Raw genomic sequence first — 21,841 nt, 5'->3', positions numbered from 1 at the left:
TTTTGCCCTTTTCTACACAAGTTTGGTTGTGTATAAAGGATTTTTGAAATTATGGGGAGCTCAAGGGAATGGCTGAGGTCTGTTCTTTGTTGGATTTGGCAACCGTCAGTCAGGTCTGATGGTATACATGCATATGCTTTGTGACTTGCCGATACAATCGATGCCTACCCACCAGAAACCCAGCCGATTAGCCATCGTTTTGTCATAAGCATCAATACAGCATTAAACATTCTATACATCACACTCAGCACTTAGTCAACTCGAACGTATGCTCTGTGACTTGCCGGCATAGCTGAATCCTGCCCATTAAAAAAAAAAAAAAAACCTCAAACTGATTAGTCATTGTCACCATGACTTCATTTTTAGTGTGTTAAAACTAATCATATTCTTCAAAAATTAGTAAAATTTTATGGAGTAGAGACCATATATCTTAAGACTAAGGATCTTCATATTCTCGTTTTTAAGCATTTCTACAGGGTCTAACTGTTACACCCCAAACCCGGAAATCGGGCTTACAAAATTCTGGATTGCCGAATTTGGTGCCGACAGCCTCTGTAGTATCCCATTCTCGACTCCCAGCGCCCTTATGCCAGATTCCGATCATGGGATCCTACAAGGAGGATTTTTCAACGTACGTTTGTCTCATAATAAGCATAACCACAAGTTTACCTAAATCACAAAGGCAATATCATCATCACATATCCACTAATATAAATATTTAAATATAGTGCTGAAAGAGAAATACATATATCGAAATCAAAGCTCCAGAAGACCACTATGCGCTCCAAGTTCAACGCTGCTGCAACCTAATGCCACCTGCACACATCTTTCGTGCATAAGCTTATAAAAAGCTCAGAAGGTAGTGTAAGTGTGTGCACAAGGTAAGTGCCGAGTATACAATACAGGTCCATAAATCATACAATGTCGAAAATACTGGCAAGTCTATAAATCATACAATATCAGAGTATGCAAGCAGATAGATTATGTAATGCGAAGACATAGAGAACCACATATCAGATGTCGATGATGCAATGCAATATGCATATCCTAAAGAGCCACGAATATCATCAACCTCATCTAGGCCATAAAAATGCAGAAACATAGTAACCCAAAATGTTAAATGTTGCGAATGCAATGTAATATGCGGTGCGAATGAAATGACTAAGCTGGAGTAAAGTCGGGATGATAGTACGTAGTATCGTAGGCTATGGGGACCATCACAAGGAACTTCTATCCAAACCAGTCCCATATCTAAATTTGGATAGCCAGACTCAATGTGGTAAACCCCTGACCTCAGGTTAGTGGCTCGCCTCAACCAAAATTATTGCCATTGTGAAGGTACACAACAATTAGTTGCACACTACTAGCCCGAGTGGATAGTGAATGAATGAATGAATGAGTATACAACTCCTACTCAATAAGTCTACGTATTAGTAATGTACATCTCTGGGATCATCACCGGAGTCTAATACACTCTAATCTGGCTACCGCCCCGGCCGGTCGCATAGCCCAGTGAGTGGAAAAGACCTCACTACCCGCCTGTCAGTAATATACCAATGCCTACCCGGCTCGTCGATAGCGGACCCATTTGGGAGCTGGTCAAACTCAGCTTAACTTACAGCCCCCTCACTGGGCGGATAAGGCCACACTCCCTCCCAACCGACCACGACATAGTGGGAGACGTGACCTACTAGTATTCGGCACTCGGGCGCTTATGTATCCACTCAGTCTAAATGTTGGGGCGTCTCCTGGCCAGGAAGTTTAGGGACTTTCACCTATGGATATCCAAAGTTCCCAAATGCTCGAACCAAATATTTTCGGTGTCCCCTCTATCCATCATGATATGCCTGTGAAGGCTACGGCCCTGATGTTGCTGAGGCGTATAGTAATCACAACACAAAATGCAAGATGCATGAGTCATACAATCTAATCATGCATCAATCCTACGCATACCATGCGCTCATGTGAGATAATCTTTGCCTATCAGGGAATCTCATAATAACCTGCCCAATAACATATGCAATTGTCAACCACATCTCATAATAAACATGCAGATGATGTGTATGGGCATGTATCATGATGCTATGTTGTCACATACTCATAATCGACATCGATAATCGGCCTCGATAATCAGCCTATGTAATCGGCCTAATAATTAGCATTGACAATCGGTCTCGACAATTGGAATCAGCCTCGGCAATCGGTCTTGATAATCGGAATTGGCCTCAACAATCGGAATCGGCATCGACAATCGGAATCTGCATTGACAATCGGAATCAGCCTCGATAATCTGAATCGACCTCGATAATTGGAATCAGTAATTGGCCTAACAAAGGGCCTAAGGGAAGGTCACAATGTGGACATTTAACCATCATCGCCCATCAATGTGGACATTTAACCATCATTGCTCCCAAAGAGTGACCCACATAGAGCCCAACGTATCGTGGGCCCATGGCCTCACATAAGGACCTAATACACATCACTATGGGCCTCACTCATGGGCCGCACATACATCACAATGGGCCTCATATACATCAAGTGGGCCGCACCAATAGGCCTCATATACATCAAGTGGGCTGCATCAATGAGCCGCACCAATGAGCCTCATATACATCAAGTGGGCTGCATCAACGGGTCGCACCAATAGGCCTCATATATATCAAGTGGGCCGCATCAACGGGCCGCACCAATGGGCCTCATATACATCAAGTGGCCTACATCAATGGGTCACACCAATGGGCCTCATATACATCAAGTGGGCCGCATTAACGGGCCGCACCAATGGGCCTCATATACATCCAGTGGGCCGAATTAATGGCCATATACAATCTCAATGGGCCATATCCCATGGGCCTCAAATATATCATATTGGGCTGGAAATACATCACAATGGGCCTTACCAAATAGGCTGAAAATATGTCACAATGGGCCTTACCAACTGGGCCGGAAATACATCACAATGGGCCTTACCAAATAGGCCGAAAATACATCACGATGGGCCTTACCAAATGGGCCGAAAATACATCACAATGGGCCTTACCATATGGGCCAGAAATACATCACAATGGGCCTTATCAAATAGGTCGAAAATACATCACAATGGGCCACGTCCCACGGCCTAATACACACCATAATGGGCCTCATCACATAGGCCGCAATTGCATTAAGGTGGGCCTTAACGGATGGGCCACAAATACATCAAGATGGGCCTCATGGATGGGCCGCACCAATGGGCCAGAAATACATCATAATGAGCCTTATCAAATGGGTTGGAAATACGACACAATGGGCCACGTCCCACGGCCTAATACACACCACAATGGGCCTCATCACATGGGCTGCAATTGCATCAAGGTGAGCTTTAACGGATGGGCCACAAATACATCAAGATGGGCCTCATGGATGGGCCGCTCCAATGGGCCGAAAATATATCACAATGGGCCCCAACACATGGGCCGGATATATGTCACATTGGGCCTAAATCATGGGCTCAAATACATCACATTGGGCTGTATACATGGGCCTCATGTACACAATCAAGTGGGCCTCACACTCATAACCACAATGGGCCTCACATATGGCCACACTAGGCTTCACATTTGGCTAAAATGGGCCTCGCACATACAAGTGGGCCCTGCGTGTACAGCAGGTGGGCCTTACGTGTACAGCAGGCTGGCCCTGCATGCCCAACAACACGGACAGATGGCGTGGATATAAAAACACATACATAATGTGAGTCCCACCATCCATGGCTGGATGGTGCGGATTACAACACATACATCATGTTGGGACCCACGGTTATTGGACAGCGTAAATGAAAATACATCATGGTGGGTCACGGAACTTGTTGACGTTGCTACAGCAGCCTTGCTGCTCATCCAACAAATGGACAGTTGGAGGAAATACATACCTCACGTGGGACCATAGATGCACGGAGTGGATACAACACTACGTACAGGTGGGTCCCACCAACAGTGTGGACGGCCAGATGAAATATATACATCATGGGGGTCCTACCGATGGACGGCTTGGAGAAACAATACATCATGGTAGCCTCACACCACCCGTCCAAATGGATGGTGTGGATATAGAGCATATACATCAAGGTGGGTCCCACCCCACACGTGTGGGGTGGGCCCCACATCCCAATCAGTTGGACAGAGTGGATATAAACCACATGCATTAAGGGGTCCCACCATCCAGAAACACTGGACGGTGTAGATATAGAGCACATTTATCAAGGTGGGCTCCCATGGAACTTGCTGACGTCAATCAGCTATATAGCTGGTGCATAGTAGCCCAGCTAATCCGTTTCCATGGTAGGTGGGTCCCACGTGAGGCCCACCATAATGCTTATTTTCCATCCCATCTGTTGATAAGGTCATAGAGACCTAAATTAAGAGGAAAAATTAATATCATATTTATCCAAAACTTTTGTGACCCAAAAGGGTTTCAATGGTAGACGTTCAATCTCCCGTTGATTCTTGTAGTGTGGACTACTTGAGGTCTGTGTATGGTTGATTTTTTGTGTACCCCATTAATTAAAGGGAACCCATGAAATGGACAGTGCTGATGTTCAACACGCATCATAGTGGGGCCTGAGGTGGGGCCCACTTACCCTGCCCAATCTAAGCAGCAGGACGCTGGCGGCAGTAGCCGCTGCGTATTATTATTATTATTATTATTTCAAAGGAATTTCATAGGTGGGGCCCACATCAGGGCGATCCAATCCGGCCACTGGGTTTCTGGGCTTGGGACAGGTCCAATGAGCCCAATATTAGGTATGCTTTGATGCACAGAAACATTACAGCGGGCCCTAACGATTTATCAATATTAAAATAATTATTTTTTATGTTGTGGACTACTAGATATTTGGATTGGCTCCATTTTTTTGGCTTAACGCCTAAATTAAGTTGGAAAATGGGATGGACGATGGAGATGTAACATATATCTAGGTGGGGTCCCACATCAAGCAAAAAGGATGGACTATGTGAATGTAACACTATTTACGTACTGATTCCACTATCCGGAGACTGGAAATTGGACGGTGTGTGTATGAAATACATACTTAAAGTGGGTTCCACCGTCCCTGCTTGGGCGGTGGACTGTATGGTGGACGTATGCTACAGGTGGGGTCCTCATACAAGTGGACGGTATGAATAAAACGCATAGATCAGGTGGGGTCCACATCAATGTGACCCACCCGAGCATGGGATCAAACTGATATTTGTTTTTCCCATCCAAATAGACCAGAGTGGTTGCTGGACAGTCTGGATTCATCACACATCATTAGGTGGGCCGAAAAATATGGAAGAGAGAGAGAGAGAGAGAGAGAGAGAGAGAGAGAGAGAGAATTGTGTGGTGAAGGGAGCTCCGCCACTATGAGCTCCCTTACCATGCTTTACAACATACATCAAGTGGGTCCCGATACATGTGGGCCCACCACTCAAAATCAACGGTGGAGATCCCTTCTCCACCAAAATGCAAGGTCTAGATGACCCTTATCAAACTAGGAAAATAAACATCATGATGGGGTCCATGGAGAATGGCCCCATCATGGGATGAATGTATAAATCATGGTGGGCCATCGGCCACACCTAGGGTCCAAAGTGAGATCCGTACTATCGATCGGTAGGCCCCACTTGGCCTATCATCAAAAACAACATCTAGGCCTATAAGAACACCCACCTTAGATCTCTTCTTGGATCAATGATAAGCTAAGCTCCTCGGCTTCGACTTTGATGGAGGTAGATGAAGATTGGATGGTGGAGATTGGGGTAGGGAAGTCGGCCACACCTAGCTCTCTTCTTGGAAAGTTTGGACGTCCACCCTTGGGAGTTACTTGAAAATGGAGTGTGAAATGAGAGAGAGAGAGAGAGAGAGAGAGAGAGAGAGAGAGAAGTGATGTGTATGACATGGGAGGTATGGTGCTTGTTGACTTGTTGGTAAGAAAGGAATGGGATGAGTAAGGGTGTTGTTGACTTTAAGTGAGAGAGGGATGGGTAGGGTATGGGTTGTACTTGATTTGAGTGTTTGATGGATTAATGTGATGGGTTGTAGAGATTCTCTCAGAATCCGCAACGCACGGCGTTTCATCAGAAAATACGTGGGCCCACAATTCCTGGCCCGAGTATCGAATCGACGCGTGAGACGCGGCGTTGGAACCGCGGCGATGGCGCGGTCGCAAGGATACAAGTCTCCGGTTGAGTCAACTCTGGAATACAAGATACGACTTAGGGTTGCGCATAAATGCCGATTACAGGTTGCGGGTTACCGAAATTCGACTGGGAGGACCGCGAAAGCTTACGGAACGGTACGGTCTAGGATACGGGCCTTACACTAACCAACTATAGATTCGAAGTAATTAATTAGTATGATTCTAATCAAACATAATACCCTATCAACCATAGCCCCACAAAAGCCCTCGAATGAGGCACACCCCTTAGGAAGTGAGTCAATTCCATTAGGGATCTAGCATCTATAGCCTCATGCCCTAAAATAATCTAGAAAAATGGATGGACGACATGGATATATAATACATAAATCAAGGTGGGCAGCACAATAAGGGCCACACCATCTTGGTTGAGGTAGGGGTTGTGCCTGATTAGCTCTCGTCAACAAGGTGCCAATTGTGACCCATGTTTATGTGAATGCTCCCACCACGAGTGGTCGCTCTCATTTTTTTCTTTTGTTGTGGAAATGGAGTGTAGTGTTGACTCGGATGCGATATGTTTGACTAGAGTTGTCACTAGCCAAATGAAGCTTAAAATCTACACCTGGCTAGAAATCATATAATCACTTTCAGGTTTGGAGAATCACAAGATTCCCTAATTCAAGTGACTCTTGCGATTTAATATGCAACCATAGATTTCAAGTGAGGGACTTGGTGAAAGAAAATGAAGTAGTCACCCTTTTTCACCCGCACAACAAACGGTATCTGCTTGCAGAACTCGTAAAGGGCAGGGTAGGCAAATAAAGTAAAAAATAAAATTCACATAGTTTATGACTCTGGTCAAGTGAAAAAAAAATATACATACTGCACTTAGCCTTACTTCACCAGGTTTACGACCCAAGGCAGGCAAATAAGAAATTAAATTATACCTAGCATTGTTTCATAGAATTTAAGACTCCGGGCATTAAAATAATAATAATAATAAACAGCACCTAGTATTATGTCATAATGTTTAAGACTCTAGGTATGCAAATAAAAATAAAAAGAGAATAAACATGAGACGTATAAAAGAATCAAGTAAAAGAAGATGCAAGTTAATGTTGTATGTATGCCAAGGATGTGTGAAGTAGAATACAATTTGAACCGAGATGGTGGACGAAAAGGAGGAGATCAGACTCCCTTTTCTATAGAAGGGATGGTCAAATATTCCCGACTATGACCCTACTCTCGGCTTTAGGTTATGTTTTTTCTTCAATTCATAACGTATGGACAATGTTGGGCATTTTTTGAATATCAATCTGAAATCTCATACAGAACCCCTGCACCGATTTTCTAACTCGCAGGCTCTCTCTGCACCCTCAGAACTTCTCTGCTCTCTCCCTACTTCTGTTATATGCCCTACGGGGACTCTATGGTGAGCCCATTAAATAGACCAAATCATAGGCCCTTAAAGAACCGACGTTTAGATTTTAATATCCTCTTTTCCGATTCTTGTTCTAAGAGTTGTCAGGGGACATTAGTGATTACAAAAGGATTTTTCTTGAACCGTCAGTCCTTGGTTGGCCCATGATCTGTTTTATCCTTTTCTACACAAGTTTGGTCATGTATAAAGGATTTTTGAAATTATGGGGAGCTCAAGGGAATGGCTGAGGTCTGTTCTTTGTTGGATTTGGCAACCATCAGTCAGGTCTGATGGTATATCAGGATCTTTTCTATTTATACTATTTAAATTTTTATATCCTTTGAGTTGTCCAGAGGGGTTTTATTAATGTGGCACGAGGTCCAAGTCTCCATTTTCAAAGAGTCTGGATAGTCAGTTGAGGTATGATCAATTATTTTCAGAATTTACTGATCGGACCGTTGGATGTTTCCGAGATGCGCTGACAACCACTCTCACTTAATTCATTAGGATTTTTAATAATTTTTAGATCACCTAGGTATAGTTTCATATAAGTTTAATCAAAAGTTTGAAGAGTAGTTTGTTCTCGTTTTGAGGGGAGTGTCTACTACTTGCAACAATCAAATTCATAACTTACAATATTTATAGGCCCAATTGCATTCCCTAATCAGACATGGCCATAGGTGGGCCATTGCAACCTCTGAGAAGTACCATATCAAAATTTCCGCTGTGATATATATAACGTTTACATCAGTCCATCTGAACGTTGGAAATGGTATTATTCCATAAAATGAAAAATGCTTACAACTTAATCAACAACATAGCTGTCACTCGCTTACACAAGAGAATCCTTACGATTTTACATTTCATTGCCGTTGTAATTTTGAAAACATACGTGCCCCTAAAAAAATGAAATCCCATTTACACTCATCAAGCTATGTGAAAAAAACATCAAGCTATGTGAAAAAAAAAAAGTGGACCTTTTAAATACTTGGAAGCGGATGTAGCCAGCCTCACTTACACAAGAGAATCCTTGGTTGAAATCCCATTTGCTTTCTTTACTTCATCATGGTGGGCCATGTTTATGGATGCCAATAAGGGTGTAGTATCCTTCATCTGAAGAAAAAAATAGAGAAGAATGCTTAGAGAGATCCAAACCCAGGAAGAGATGCAGATGTGTGCTAGTTGTGCCAGATCCAAGCCATTGATCATGTTGTCCCCACTTGATTCATGCCTTGGGTAAAAAATTAGGCTGATCCATTCATCTAGCAGCCAAGATTTGAAAAAGTATTGTAAGTGGTCCACAAGCAACACATGTAAGTGGCTCAATCAAACCAGTGAACTGGAGAGATTCTTAGGCATGGATGCCTATATGATGTGGCCTAACCGATAGGTGGCTTGGATCTTGCATACGTTTGCGCTTGGACCTGCAGGTGGGGTGAGTGAGTACCTGAGATGTAGGGGGAAGGGGTTCAGCTAGCTTTTTCTTGTTCTCGTGGGTGCAAAAGTAGGAGTACATGCCCATCCCGAAAATGGCAACGCAAATGCCAATGATGTTTCTTTCGGTGAAGGGGTCATGTAGCAATGTGTAGCCAAAGGCCAGGATTAAGCATGTCTTCAGATGGCCCAGTACCTGATATGTGACAGGGGATGTTTTGCCAATCACTAGGAAGGTGCTGAAGTTCACGGAGACGGAGATCAAGCACGATAGGATGATGAACGTCTGTGATTTAACATGTGTCGAATGGTCAGTCATACGTCACGAAATGAAAACGCAGACATCAATGCTTAGTACGCGCGTGAACATACTCATGTACACCCAGATCCATAGCTGAGTGAAAGATACCTCGTTTCAACACTGAGGTCTTGGTATTGATCTCAAGTGGGGATCGCTGACAGTGAAGTGTGAACTGACAGTGGGGTGTACTAACAAGCTAACAAAAAAAAAAAAAAAACATAAAAGGACAATCTCAATCCAACCATTATGTGGGCCGTAAAATTCTTTCATTATTCATCTATGATGTGGCCCACGTATGATTGAAAGCCTTGCTTTATTGGCATCCCACTATCATGGAGGGGCACACCTGATGTGTATCCAGCACCGTAGTGGACGTAGGTAAGGGTATGAATGCAGTTTTTTGGGCCTGACATGGGTGTCGGCACACCCTTATTTGACCCGAACTCAGTCAGGTTTAAGCCGGGCAAGGTCTGGTCAAGCCTGATATTTAAGACCAAAGGCCTTCCATGGACCTAGCACAACAGGCCCAAAATTCAGCATGGCCCGACCCAACCCTGCCCAGCCAGAAAATTGATAAAATCCTTGTTTTCCCACTTGAATGTTTCTAATCCATCTGCAAGAAGGCCACATATGCCATATATAGGAACATAAATGGCTTTTTGGCTGGGCCTTCAGAGTCTGTTCAAGAAGGAAGGGTTGCTAAACCAAGATTTGGAAGAGCATAACACATCCATGTGAAGTCAATTTGTTGAGCCAAAATGACTGGAGCTGACCCGAATTAAATAAAATAAATAAATAAATAAATAAAACAGAGAGAGCTCTAGAATAACATAACATGTGTCCATTTAAAGTCGATTGGGGTAGCATTAGAGTTGGGCACGGGATGACTCAACTTAGTGAATTCAACTCTTCCAACTCGTTTAGACCTAACTTGATCCGAACTGAGTTGACTTCATCCAATCCGAACTCAAACCGAGTCAAGTTCGGGTCACCCAGTAACTCGACTCGACCTGAAATCCAACTTGGTATTGACTGGACTCGTGTGTGTGTGTGTGTGTGTGTGTGTGTGTGTGTGTGTGTGTGAACTCAAATGTGACGTTTCAGATCTGAGATGTTGTTTAGCTGATGGAGAGGCTGCATTTCTGGCCAGTGCACCTAGGTTTTGAATTATGATTTCAGCCCGTGAATACCCCCTGCACTTGACCCAACTTGATACTTGTGACCGGGTTAGACTTGGTCCGGATTAGTCCGGGCTAGACCCAGACTCGGATCGGGTCAAGCATGCTAGACTCAGTACTGAGTCGGGTCAAGTTTGGATCGGGCCTATTTCACAACCAGATCAACTCGGGTCAGCCCTAATTCAATTTGACTCGACTTGACTTGATGCCCAGCTCTAGGCAATCTAAAATGACTGGAGCTGACTAAAAAATTGACTAGGCCTTGCATGCTAGGAGCCTGGGCTAAGCTAGTAGGTCAGAGCCCAACCCGAATTCAAGTTGGGCTCGTGAGGCTACCAGGCCAATTGACAACCTCAGTTAGCACTTGAATGCCTGGTGGACACATGCCCGTACAACTGCATGCGTGCATAGTAAGCCACGCAGGTGGTATAGGGTGGGTTTAGACCCAGATTGCATCTTAGACGAGATTCTATGCTACTGGGCCATCCTATTTAAGAAACATTATTGAATGGATAATTTGTGTATGTAGGTGGTTTTGGAACATGGCTTATATTCAAATGAATATCAATAATGTACGATTGCAAGGTCATAGCTTATATATGGGAGTAATAAGAACGTCAACGGCTCAGATCATCATCTAAGATGCAATCCAGGGTGAAAACGCACACATGCACTAATGAACGTCTGTGATTGTACGCAAGTGTGTATGTATGCATGCAAGGGTAGTGTTATAGGTGGTCGATTTGATTGAGGAGTACATTACCAGGACCAAAGGAGAATATTTGTAGGCAAAGACGTTTTGCTTGGTGAGGCACTGATCAACGACTGGGCCACACACAAAAAGTATAGCCGCTTGGAACGGAGCCGACTGATAGAGTAGCTGTGTAGATGATACGTTCAGCCTCTTTTGTATTGTGTTGGTCATCTTCATTCATTAAAGTTAAAGATATCTCCAACTACAAACTCTGCAAGCAATTAGTTTTTGAAATTCCTTCAAAAAAAAAAAACTTGCATTATCAAAGATGAAGAATTTTATATCAAAATAAAGGGCACTTTGGTATTTTGGAGGTGAAGATGTGTCCATGATGAGCAGCAACCATCTGTTTTGCCCTTTGAACCATCCTTTTATAGCAAGTACATGGACGGTTAAGATTTATTTTTTTTTATCAGTGTGATTTTAGATATATGATACATCCCCAGTGTTTCTTACAATTTTTGATAAGGTAGGCTAAAAGTTGGGATGGACCGTTCACAACTGAAACCAATTTGACTCAAACCATATGTAAAGAGGGAAATGATGCGTTGTGAAATGCCCAACCAAGGTCACAAGTAGGGGTGTAAATGAAATTGGAAGAATTGGTAAACCGGACCATAATCAGTGAAACTGCATGGTGTGGTCCAGTTCTGAAGTGCACCAATTGGGGTTATGGTTCCAAAAATCAAAGAACCGGTTAGTTTAGCTTAATTCTCAGTTTGGAGTTTTGTAGAACCGAACCGGACATAGAACTAAACTTGGAACTGAACACCTTGGTCAATAAATATTTAAATTTTATTTTTTAAAACATAAAAAAGTAGACTATTCATAAAATGGATGACAACATGAATAAACATTGGCAATAAAATTATTTTAGAAACATGAAAGGGTCATAAAAACAAACCATGACAAGATTACTCTTTGTGAAAATTTTCAATAGAACTTGGGCAGGATTTTATATATATATATATATATATATATATATATATATATATATATATAAAACAAAAAAAACATGTAATTGTGCTGGATTATAAAAAAAAATCATGCAATTGGACTAGATTATAAAAAGCCCATAATTGTAGAACTGAATCAAAATTGAACCAGTTTTTCATGGTCAGGTTCTAATTCGATTCTAGGGTGCAAACAGTCTGATTCTAGTTTTCCTGAAACCGTTGGAAACGGTTCGGTTCTAATTTCACCCCAGAACCGGACCGAACAGAACCATGTGCACCCCCAGTCACTAGACACCAAGATCTTGACCTACTCATTTCCCTCCTGAGTTGAGTCGCAACTCAGCCAAATTGACCAAACAGCCTCCATTTTCACCTGTGTGTTGTGGTGCTGAATTTGGATCTGAATCTACCGAGTCCAAGTCTACTCACTATCAGCCCCTCCTAGTAAAACAAGAAAATCCTCCAATCATATGGGCAATGCCCTAGTGAACAAAATGGATGATTAGAAAGAAACCAGCAAGGTCCACCAATTGCCTATGTTGGACAGACACGTGGTTCATGAATCTCATACGCTTGAGGCCATGTTACCATCATCATCTTCTAGCATTATCATGAATTCTAAGTTTAAAAAAATAAAATAAAATGTTAAGGATACAATCTGGCTGATGCAGGTGGTTGCAATGGCGAAAAGAGAGAGAATGGAGCCGAGTAGATTGAGATTTAGATCAGTTATAGATGCAATCCCAACTCCAATGAGTAAGACTAGAAGAGAGAGCTTTATTTTTTCACTGAGAAAAAAGTTAAAATAAAATTTATTAGTGACCTTGTCCCTTTTAAATCATCTTGGCTTTAAGATAGGAAGGAAAATAAAAATAAAAAATCAATCTGGACTCTTCAGTCAATCCATACCACTTTTGTTGAATGAATGACCATCAGGCTCTTTTGATCCTAGTTGCTCCACATCGACTTATATATTAATCAAGCTTTTCATTGAATTTCTTTTATATTATTAGTTAATAGTAATGCCATTTATTTTTAAAAATAATTTTAAACCATTTGATCTAGAGTGGGTCGCGGACAGTTTCATGGCCAAGATGGATCAGAAAAGGCCTGGTCGACGACAGAAGTGATTCGGACCGTCGGACCTTAAATCGGGCGTATCTTGCAATCCGAAATGAGTTATCTGACATAAAATATATGATTTTGGGGTAGAATGAGCTACCTTAGCCAACTAACCCTGTTACACCGGGTTGCGCAGTCCGTAATTGCGAAAAACTCCTGGATCAATGGTCGTTTCCCTTTTTTAATTTCGTTTTTAATATAAATAGTAAGTTTTAGTTTGATTATAACTCTTCATCCGTCGGGCTTTAGGAGTTGCGCCCAATGTGAAATGAGCTTAGAATAATTAGGAGAATAGTTTGGTGAAGCCAAATAGGACACTTACTATTTTTGGCCGAAAACCTTACGCACTAGTAGACATCATGACTATCTATAAATAGTAAGTTTAATATTTATAGCAAGTCGTGGATTATAGGAGTTTGAGTTGTAGTTTGATTCTGATTTCTTTCCCATTGCTTGGTACCCCTAAATAAAGGGTTGTGAACTCGTTTTTATTCATCAATTAATCAATTTCGAATTTATTAGAATTTATTTCTATTTTCTACTTTATTTCATTGTGGATTCGAGAGGTCTCTGTGAGGAGTCCAGAAAAGCTTCGTAGATTCGGAGTAGTTATCCTCATCACGTTCATCTCTACGTCACCATTAAAGTCAAAATTCAAAAGAAGATTAATGGTTTCTAAACAAGAGGAATTTCACCTTGGGAGAGTTGATGATCCAACAGTTAAAAGGTTGGAAGGAAACGGATAAAAGGAGATTAGCAATCAACGATCAGTGATCCTGATCTTTGATCTCTTCAACCTTGCTAGGTTTTAATTCGCACCTATCAGAGGTTCCTAACCACTGATTAATAGCATGCAGAAATGGAAAGCAAAGATTGTCGGAAACCACCTTGGATTTCTAATGTAGAGTGGGTCGCGGATACTTTCTTGTCCAAGATGGACCAGAGAATGCTCGATCGGAGACGGAAGTGATCAGGACCATCAGAACCCTAAAGCAGGCGTATTTCGCATATCATATATGATTATGGGAAGCCCCGCTACGCCAGGTTGCCCACGCCTGATTTGCAAGATTCCATCAGATTGACAGTCAAAAGTCTTTTTAAATTGATAATAACTTTTATCCTTTGAGCACAAGGAGTCTTCCAAATATGATAAGGGCTAATAAAATTTAGGCAAATAACGTAGTTAAGCCAATTTGTATACTTGCTATCACTATTTAAAGATTGTAAATATGTTTTTTTTATCAATTAATTTATTTTTAGAATTATTAGAAATTATTTTCTATTTTCTTGACCAGATTAGTTATCCGTGAGGAAGACGAACCATCCAAAATAAGCATCTTGGTCACATAATGCTAACTGTCTGATCACTCTTACCGTTATATATATATATATATATATATATATATATATATATATATATATATATATATATATAAGACAATAATCGGGCCAAAACATCTGATCAATGTGTTTTTTACACCATGGCCGACCAATAGTGGTATGGAATAGATGGATGGTCCAGATTGACAGTTGAACTGTTTTCACAACATGGAGAAAAAAAAGTCTACGTGGCATGTTTGTATGATGATGCGAACAGTTCGCGCATCACAAGTCTCTGTAAGTGGACCACAAGCCAAAATCAAGAAGATTGGACTTGGTATACCAAAACCACTATTTGGAGATTAACGATTTTTGTGCACAATCTATTATTAAATGGTTGGGATTGTCCGATTTATGATTTATGGTCATCATGGATGTCCCATCTGAATGAGCAGTTTCGACCATCATACACGCATGCCACGTGTACGATGTTCCTCTCTGGAACCTTACCTGAACTGCTTCTTCAGGAAAACCGTCTCCAACAGTACCGTGAAGGGTATGATTGTGAGTTTGGTCATCTGAAAAAGAAAAATTAAATTAAATAAATAAAAGCATGACACTTTAACAAGTACAAGTAGGAGAACGATAAGAGGACCGGATCATTTCTCTGAGAATGCGTTTGGTCATACCAGATAGTATGAATTTCATGATATTTGGTGCAACCAAACGCACATTAATTAAAATTTAATATTACTGCAGCGAGAACTGATCACCTACAAGCAAGGTACCCATCTTTTCCACCAGCATGCCACTTGTGGAGGACATCTGTACCATTAAAATATTAGGGCCTTGCTTGAAGATAACGTGGAAGTAAAATCAGCCGTCCTATCATCAGGTGGCGTGTTGGCAGAAAAGATGACACTGTTGCCTGTAGGCTGTAGGTCATTCTCTCTGCTGGAGTAGTCTCCCCAGTACTAGATCATTTGGAACTGTCATTTTTGTCTAAAGATGGTTACACAACTAGTTTAACTCCGCACACGTGGCAGTACGTGTTTGATTCGGACCGTTTGTCTGCTGAGGCCCTGATGTGGACTGGTTATATTCCAAAAGTCACACATATTGGTTATTCCTGGCCATTGCCTATGCTGATCGTACCAATGGGCAAAATTCCTCCAATCAGCGGCTAGGATCGTCTGACCATTTCAAGTTTTGGAGCATCGACTATCCATTTTGGGCATCAACAGATAAGTGGTCCGGATCCTTGTACTTGAAAGAGTGAGAAAGAAAGAGAAGGAAATCATAATACACAACCTGATAGAAGCCAATGGAGTTGAACCCTAGACTCAGGTTGAGAAATCCGATGGATACACCGTTGAGGACGCCGAAGAGCATTACGGTTTTCACATCCGTCGATTTGGGCTCGAAAACATTAAAGCGTTGTGCCACGTGTAGGGTGCAGAACGTGACCATCAGATGCCAGCTAGTGAGCGTCGTTGCTGTACAAAAGTAAACGTGGGAAACGTGTGTTGCTTGTACCGCAAAAGAAGAGAGATGTTCATGTGATCCGCACGCATCTTGACAGAGATGTCAGAAATCCTAGGCATCTCATCATGTGGGGCCCACTATGAACATGCCCTGGCCACTCATGGGGTGGCTTGGAATATTTGACGGCTGGGGAAAATATGACCAATTGGGCTCGGTTCAATTTATACTTGTGTCCACATGATCATTAATGGACCGCCATTATTTTAGGGCCAGGCATGTACGATGTGAGTCGTACCTGACGAATGGCCCATGTTTCACAAGTGGGCTGATCCACAGGTCCAGCCTCCAGAGCGGAAGCATTTAAATTAAAATGTTGAGAAAGAAAAGCAAAGCATCATAGGAGTGCCATGGACGCAAATTTTCTCCATGGGAACGTGTGTAACATCCCCGCCGTCCATTTTTTCACTAAGCCGCACCATTAGAAAAAGGAGACGCAGAAGTAAATAGACTGATGACTGAATCACCGGGCATATCCCTGATAACCTCACCTACCCATTTGATTGGGCCAGGTGTTTGTTTATACACATTGATATATATATAAAATCATGGGCTAAAAAAAGAAGAAGAAGAGGGAATTCAATACTCAATAGTCTGATGGACCGCACCAAACAAGAAACTTGGATTGCATTAAATGCATATTAAACGCATAAAGTATATTGACCTTAACATGATTTGAGAAAAGGAATAAACGTAATGGTTAATTAGATACATCACGATGGGGGGCCCACACAAATCTAGTCGGATACTTTAAAGGTCCAACCAGTGTAATGCAATGCACTCTCCTTTAATACAACCTAATAACTTCCAAACATGTTTTGCGCGCCTGCAGTACGTGGCCAAATCAAATGCTACTGCTCATACCACTGCAAGCTTCTTAGTTTTCTAACTTCAACCTGACGGGCCCACTTTATAAACCGGTTGGATGACATAGGTTTCTCTCTGGGCTCACAATGGCCCATGGTTGTCCGCCATCACCACTGTTCCCCATCGTGTGGTCCACTTGAATTTTTAATCAGTCTGATTTTTTGGCACACTTCCTAGCATAGCCTGGTGAAAATCATGGAAGGAGTGGATGTCACGCACATACATCAAAGCAGAACCATGGCCTTACAGAGTTTTAACAGGAAATTCCCGTCCGAGTTCTATGGAATGAGTGCGGGGCCCACCCACGGATTTTGCAGATCCACAGTGGAAAACAAGTGGATCCCACCACTTCACCAAGCGGGAAAGCTCCATGTCTACTAAAGGGGATTCTTTATCCAAGGAAAAGTCTAATTTGCCCTTACTTGGCATGCAGAGAAGAGCGGTCCATCGTATTGGACCAGGTGGGCAAATCACGTCAACCAATACCACACGTTAACATGGAAGGGCACTGGTACGAATACCCTCAAAGGTGGACCACCAGAGAATGATTTATATTCCATGAGGGCTCACCACTTACTCCCACTTGATGAAAGGTGAGAGTTCGGTCGCTTTGAGCATGATCATCTTACCAAAAGGGAATTCAAGGGTGCTGATGAGAGCTTTGTTGCATATGACAATGGCCACTGAGGAAGCAACCGAAAGTGCCAGCGCACCCACCACGCCCAACTGAAGTCCAGACGCTTCCGCCATCCTCTCTCTCTCCTGTCCATTTCACAGCATTAAAAATGAATGTCTTGAGCGTAGCTTAGAAATGACACGTGTTTAGCCACATCTTTCAGTGATTAAGGAGAGGTTTGTTATAATACATCCCCACCTATCAAGGGATTTTTGACATGACCCAGACCGTTTATGTGACAGGGTTTCTCTTGGATGACATCCAACCCGTCCAACTGGTGCATTCCACCATTATAATTCATATGAGGGGCAAAAAAAAGAGCCAATCCAATAATCAGGTGAGCCATACTAAAAAAGTGTACACAACCCAAAGCCCTCCAAATTTATATATGGCCAACCAGATGATTAGATGGGTCTGATTAGTCCATTTGTATATCACGGTGGATGCACCGGTTGGATGGTTTGGATGTTATAAACAAGTGGGGCCATAATGCTGGAGGCTGCCATTTTTCTTTGGAAAAACATGTATAAGGGTATCGTAGTCATTTCACTCAAAAAGTACATTTCCATGCTTACAGGTGTCAATGTGCCAGGTTGGCCTTAGGTTCAACATGGCAAACTGGCTTTTGAGGTGGGTTCGGGCCAAGATAAATGGCTAACCTGTTAAAGATGTGATCCGACGGATCCTCTCCTAAAATGACGAATATACCCTAGCATAAGCTAATTATGACAAACATTGCCATGCTTGATAACCCATTTTCACCCATGCTGAATCCTTCAAGCCCAATGCAATGGTCAACCACGGCCACATTCACGTACGACTATTTTTACACGTGTTTTACAACTTATATAAGGGCAAGGGCAATTTCGTCATTTTAGAAGAGGATTAGCTGGCCGTTGGATTTTTCACCGGCACGCGATTCCCAGCTATAAATAAATCCAATAGAAAGTTGCAATTTTCTCCCATTGCCTAATAACTTGGCGATTTTATCCAAACACCCCTAAATTTTACACGCGTGTGAAATAAAGTTCATTTACACACCACACGTGCCGCATGGCACGTAGGTGGGAGATCCAATTCATCCATCAGATTTTTCCTACGTTTTACATTTTTGTCCAAAAATAAATCTGGTCCACTCAGCAAGTGGGCTCCAATAATGGCAACAGATGAATGGTTTAGAAAACTTCAGCCAAGCTTTTCAGAGCCGTAAATTTATTTTAAAACTGTGGCCCCAATGAGTAGGTGATCAACCTTATTATTGGGACAGAGCATCAATATAATGCTGCCGCTTAGATGAATGGATTAGATCTTGGAAATATTTTTGCTGGCTGGCACTTGAGTGGGGTATACATGAGCTTTATATTCCACACGCGTGTGGGCTTAGCAAAGCTCGTCGTATCATTCAAGAGACGAAAATGCAAACCAAGAGAAGAAATTTCCAAAAATAAAAAGATATTATTATCTTAAAGAAATACATTGAAATTATAAATAAATAAATAAAAGACCCAACAAAAGAATATCTTTAAAGAGGAGTGTTCACTTACAATGCATCCTCACGTGCTAACCCGTCCCATTATACCACATCCGAGCTGTCCAACAGGTGGGCCCCACTATGAAGATCACCTGGCTGAAAAATAAGCCAGTCCACTCGTCAGGCGGGCCACACGCCTACGGTCAGTCCCATTGTTGGGAGGTCTGATTTAAACCGTTGCTTGTTTCCGTACACGTGTGGCCACCGTGATCATGAGCGGACTAGCCTTCTCGAAGCAATCTTTGTGATGGACCCACCTTTTGGCACGGATCGGATGTAGCAGAAAACGGACACAATGCGTTGTACGTGAACGTAAAACCTATATATCAAAACTCTTTAATAAAAGAAGAAATCCTGACAAAAATACCAAAATTCTTCAAAGAAAAATAAAGAACAAAAAATTCCCCAAGAGAGAGAAAGAAATAAAAGGTATGAAATTCCTACATTCGACGAGAAAGAAAGAAAACTCACCTTCGAATTATTGAAATTCTTTGACGATCTCTCTCTCTCTCTCTCTCTCTCTCTCTCTCTCTCACGAATCCATACAAGCTCTTAAACAACGAGTAGGCATTATCAATAGCTCGGCCACGTAAATGGACGGCTGAGATTTTCCAATGCCCGGCGGAATGGAGAGAGAAAGCTAGAACCTCAACGAGCGATGAGAGAGGGAAACAGACGCGTTGTCTGAAACGGCTTGTCCGAGAATTTTAGTTCTGCACCCTTTTTATTTTGATACGTGAGGCCCGATTCAACGCCGTTATTATTTATTTTTTATTCCTGGGGTCCGTTTTAACGCCGTTGATACGCAGCTACCTCCCACTTCACGCGCTTCCAGAAGGAAGTTAACGGTGATTAGAAGCAAAGGAATAATTTTTCTAGTGGCCGTTAATTTGGGTCGAAAATATGATGAAAATAACCGCTAACTTCAATTAATGAGAAAAAACATTGGCTGAGTGTGACAGGTGGGAGCGGCATAGTGTTACATGGGTCAAACCATAGTAGGTGTTTTCCTGACTGTGTGCCCACCTTGATGTATGTGTGCCATATCCATTCCGTCCATCATTTTTTACCTCTCATTTTAGGGCATGGTTCCAAAAATTAAGCAGATCGAAATCTCAAATGTACAACACCACAAGAAATAGTGGTCATTGAACACCCACCGTTAAAAACTTTTCACTGCCCACCATAATGTTTATTTTTCATCGAAACTGTTGATAAGTTCACGGAACTGGATAAAGGAAAAAAAGTAATTTAAAACGAATATAATTCATACCAAACTTTTGTAGCCCCTAGGAAGTTTTAATGGTGGAAATTCAATTCCTATTGTGTGACCCACTTGAGAATTGAATCTTTTTCATTTACTGTAATGTGTAATCAAATAAGTTGGAAAAATTAATGGACGGCATGGATATATCGCACATACATCAAGGTGGACCCCATAGTGAGTCAAACACCCACTATGGTGTGTAACGCCCAATCCGCTCTCGCCAGGGGTATAGCCACGCGCTTAGAAATTGCATACGTGACATATAATAAGCACAACTAAATATCATGATTCCAGTTTGGATGCATCACTGAACAAAAATTGAGCTTACTTGAGTATTGTAACATCGGAGTGGTCAGTATATATTGGATGGTTAAAAATGAAAATTTTTATTCTACACCCCCCAACTTTATGTTAAAACTCTTAATTTGAATCCGAACAAATAAGGAAAGAAAAATTTAAAATAACTACACATGAAAATTTCTTTTTTATAAAAAAATAAATTACACAGCTATAATTTATCTATCATTCATAAAATATTATAGAGACAGCAAATTTAAGTAAGAAAAACCCTCGCTTTGTACATCTAAGGCTCTCAAAACTTTGGAAAAAAAAAACCCTAAAATCCTAATTCTTTCTTAGCGCCTGTTCAAATCTCATGTAAATTTAATCTGAATTACTAATTATTATTTCTTCAGCCCGTTTGAAAATGCACTTGTATTTCTAGTATGAAAACTAAGTCAAAATGACTGATTTAAATTTGTGGACCCCTCCATGATATATATGATATATGTGCCGTCCATCTATTTTAATGTAACATTTTGGGGCATGAGCCGAAAAATGAGTCTGATCCAACACTCAAGTGGCCCACACCAAATGAAAGAGTGGCACCTATAAATTTTTAATGGTAAATATTCGATTCCCTAAATCCTTTAGTGTGGTCCACTGGAGCTTTGTATCAACCTCATTTTATTGGTCAAGCCCTAAATTCAGGTGGCATAAAGGATGGACGGTGTGGATAAGCCACAAACATCACGGTGTGCCCCACATATATTTGGCAATGTCTTCTATTTTAGAGTAAAAAAAGTAAGCATCAAATCAGGTAACAATGCCGTAATTAGTGTATTTATCAAATGTTTGAAAATCAAACACACCCTCACTGTCAACATAACTAACTCTACAAATCATTATTTTATGAAGAAAATATCAAAAATACTCCTCTAAAGATCCATTAATATTTAGTGTCTCAATTTTAACAGTTCTGTATGTCTACCGCCTAAGCATGAGTAAATACTCATTTGGTCCCATTTAATTAAAGAAGT

At 41.6% G+C, this 21,841-nt stretch overlaps 1 protein-coding gene across 2 annotated transcripts; it reads right to left on the bottom strand.

The window, feature by feature from the left end:
- Positions 1 to 8,284: 8,284 nt before the first annotated feature.
- On the bottom strand, positions 8,285 to 19,961 carry LOC131245942 (UDP-xylose transporter 1-like). 2 transcript variants are annotated; one of them, XM_058245751.1, is made up of 8 exons: positions 19,723 to 19,961; positions 17,678 to 17,810; positions 15,951 to 16,135; positions 15,150 to 15,217; positions 12,853 to 12,985; positions 11,251 to 11,412; positions 9,022 to 9,294; positions 8,285 to 8,687 (listed from the first exon to the last, which is right to left on the bottom strand). In XM_058245751.1, the coding sequence occupies exons 2-8, from the start codon at positions 17,796 to 17,798 to the stop codon at positions 8,589 to 8,591; spliced, it is 1,041 nt and encodes a 346-aa protein (XP_058101734.1). In that variant the 5' UTR covers positions 17,799 to 17,810; positions 19,723 to 19,961; the 3' UTR covers positions 8,285 to 8,588. The 2 variants fall into 2 exon arrangements, with proteins under 2 accessions (XP_058101734.1, XP_058101733.1); XM_058245750.1 differs by having other exon boundaries at positions 19,727 to 19,961.
- Between the last annotated feature and the right edge of the window lie 1,880 nt (positions 19,962 to 21,841).

The sequence above is a fragment of the Magnolia sinica genome, chromosome 5 (genome assembly GCF_029962835.1).
Source record: "Magnolia sinica isolate HGM2019 chromosome 5, MsV1, whole genome shotgun sequence".
NCBI classification, from domain to species: Eukaryota; Viridiplantae; Streptophyta; class Magnoliopsida; order Magnoliales; family Magnoliaceae; genus Magnolia; species Magnolia sinica.
Note: the sequence above shows the minus strand (reverse complement) of the source record. Positions and strands in the feature narration are given on the sequence as shown.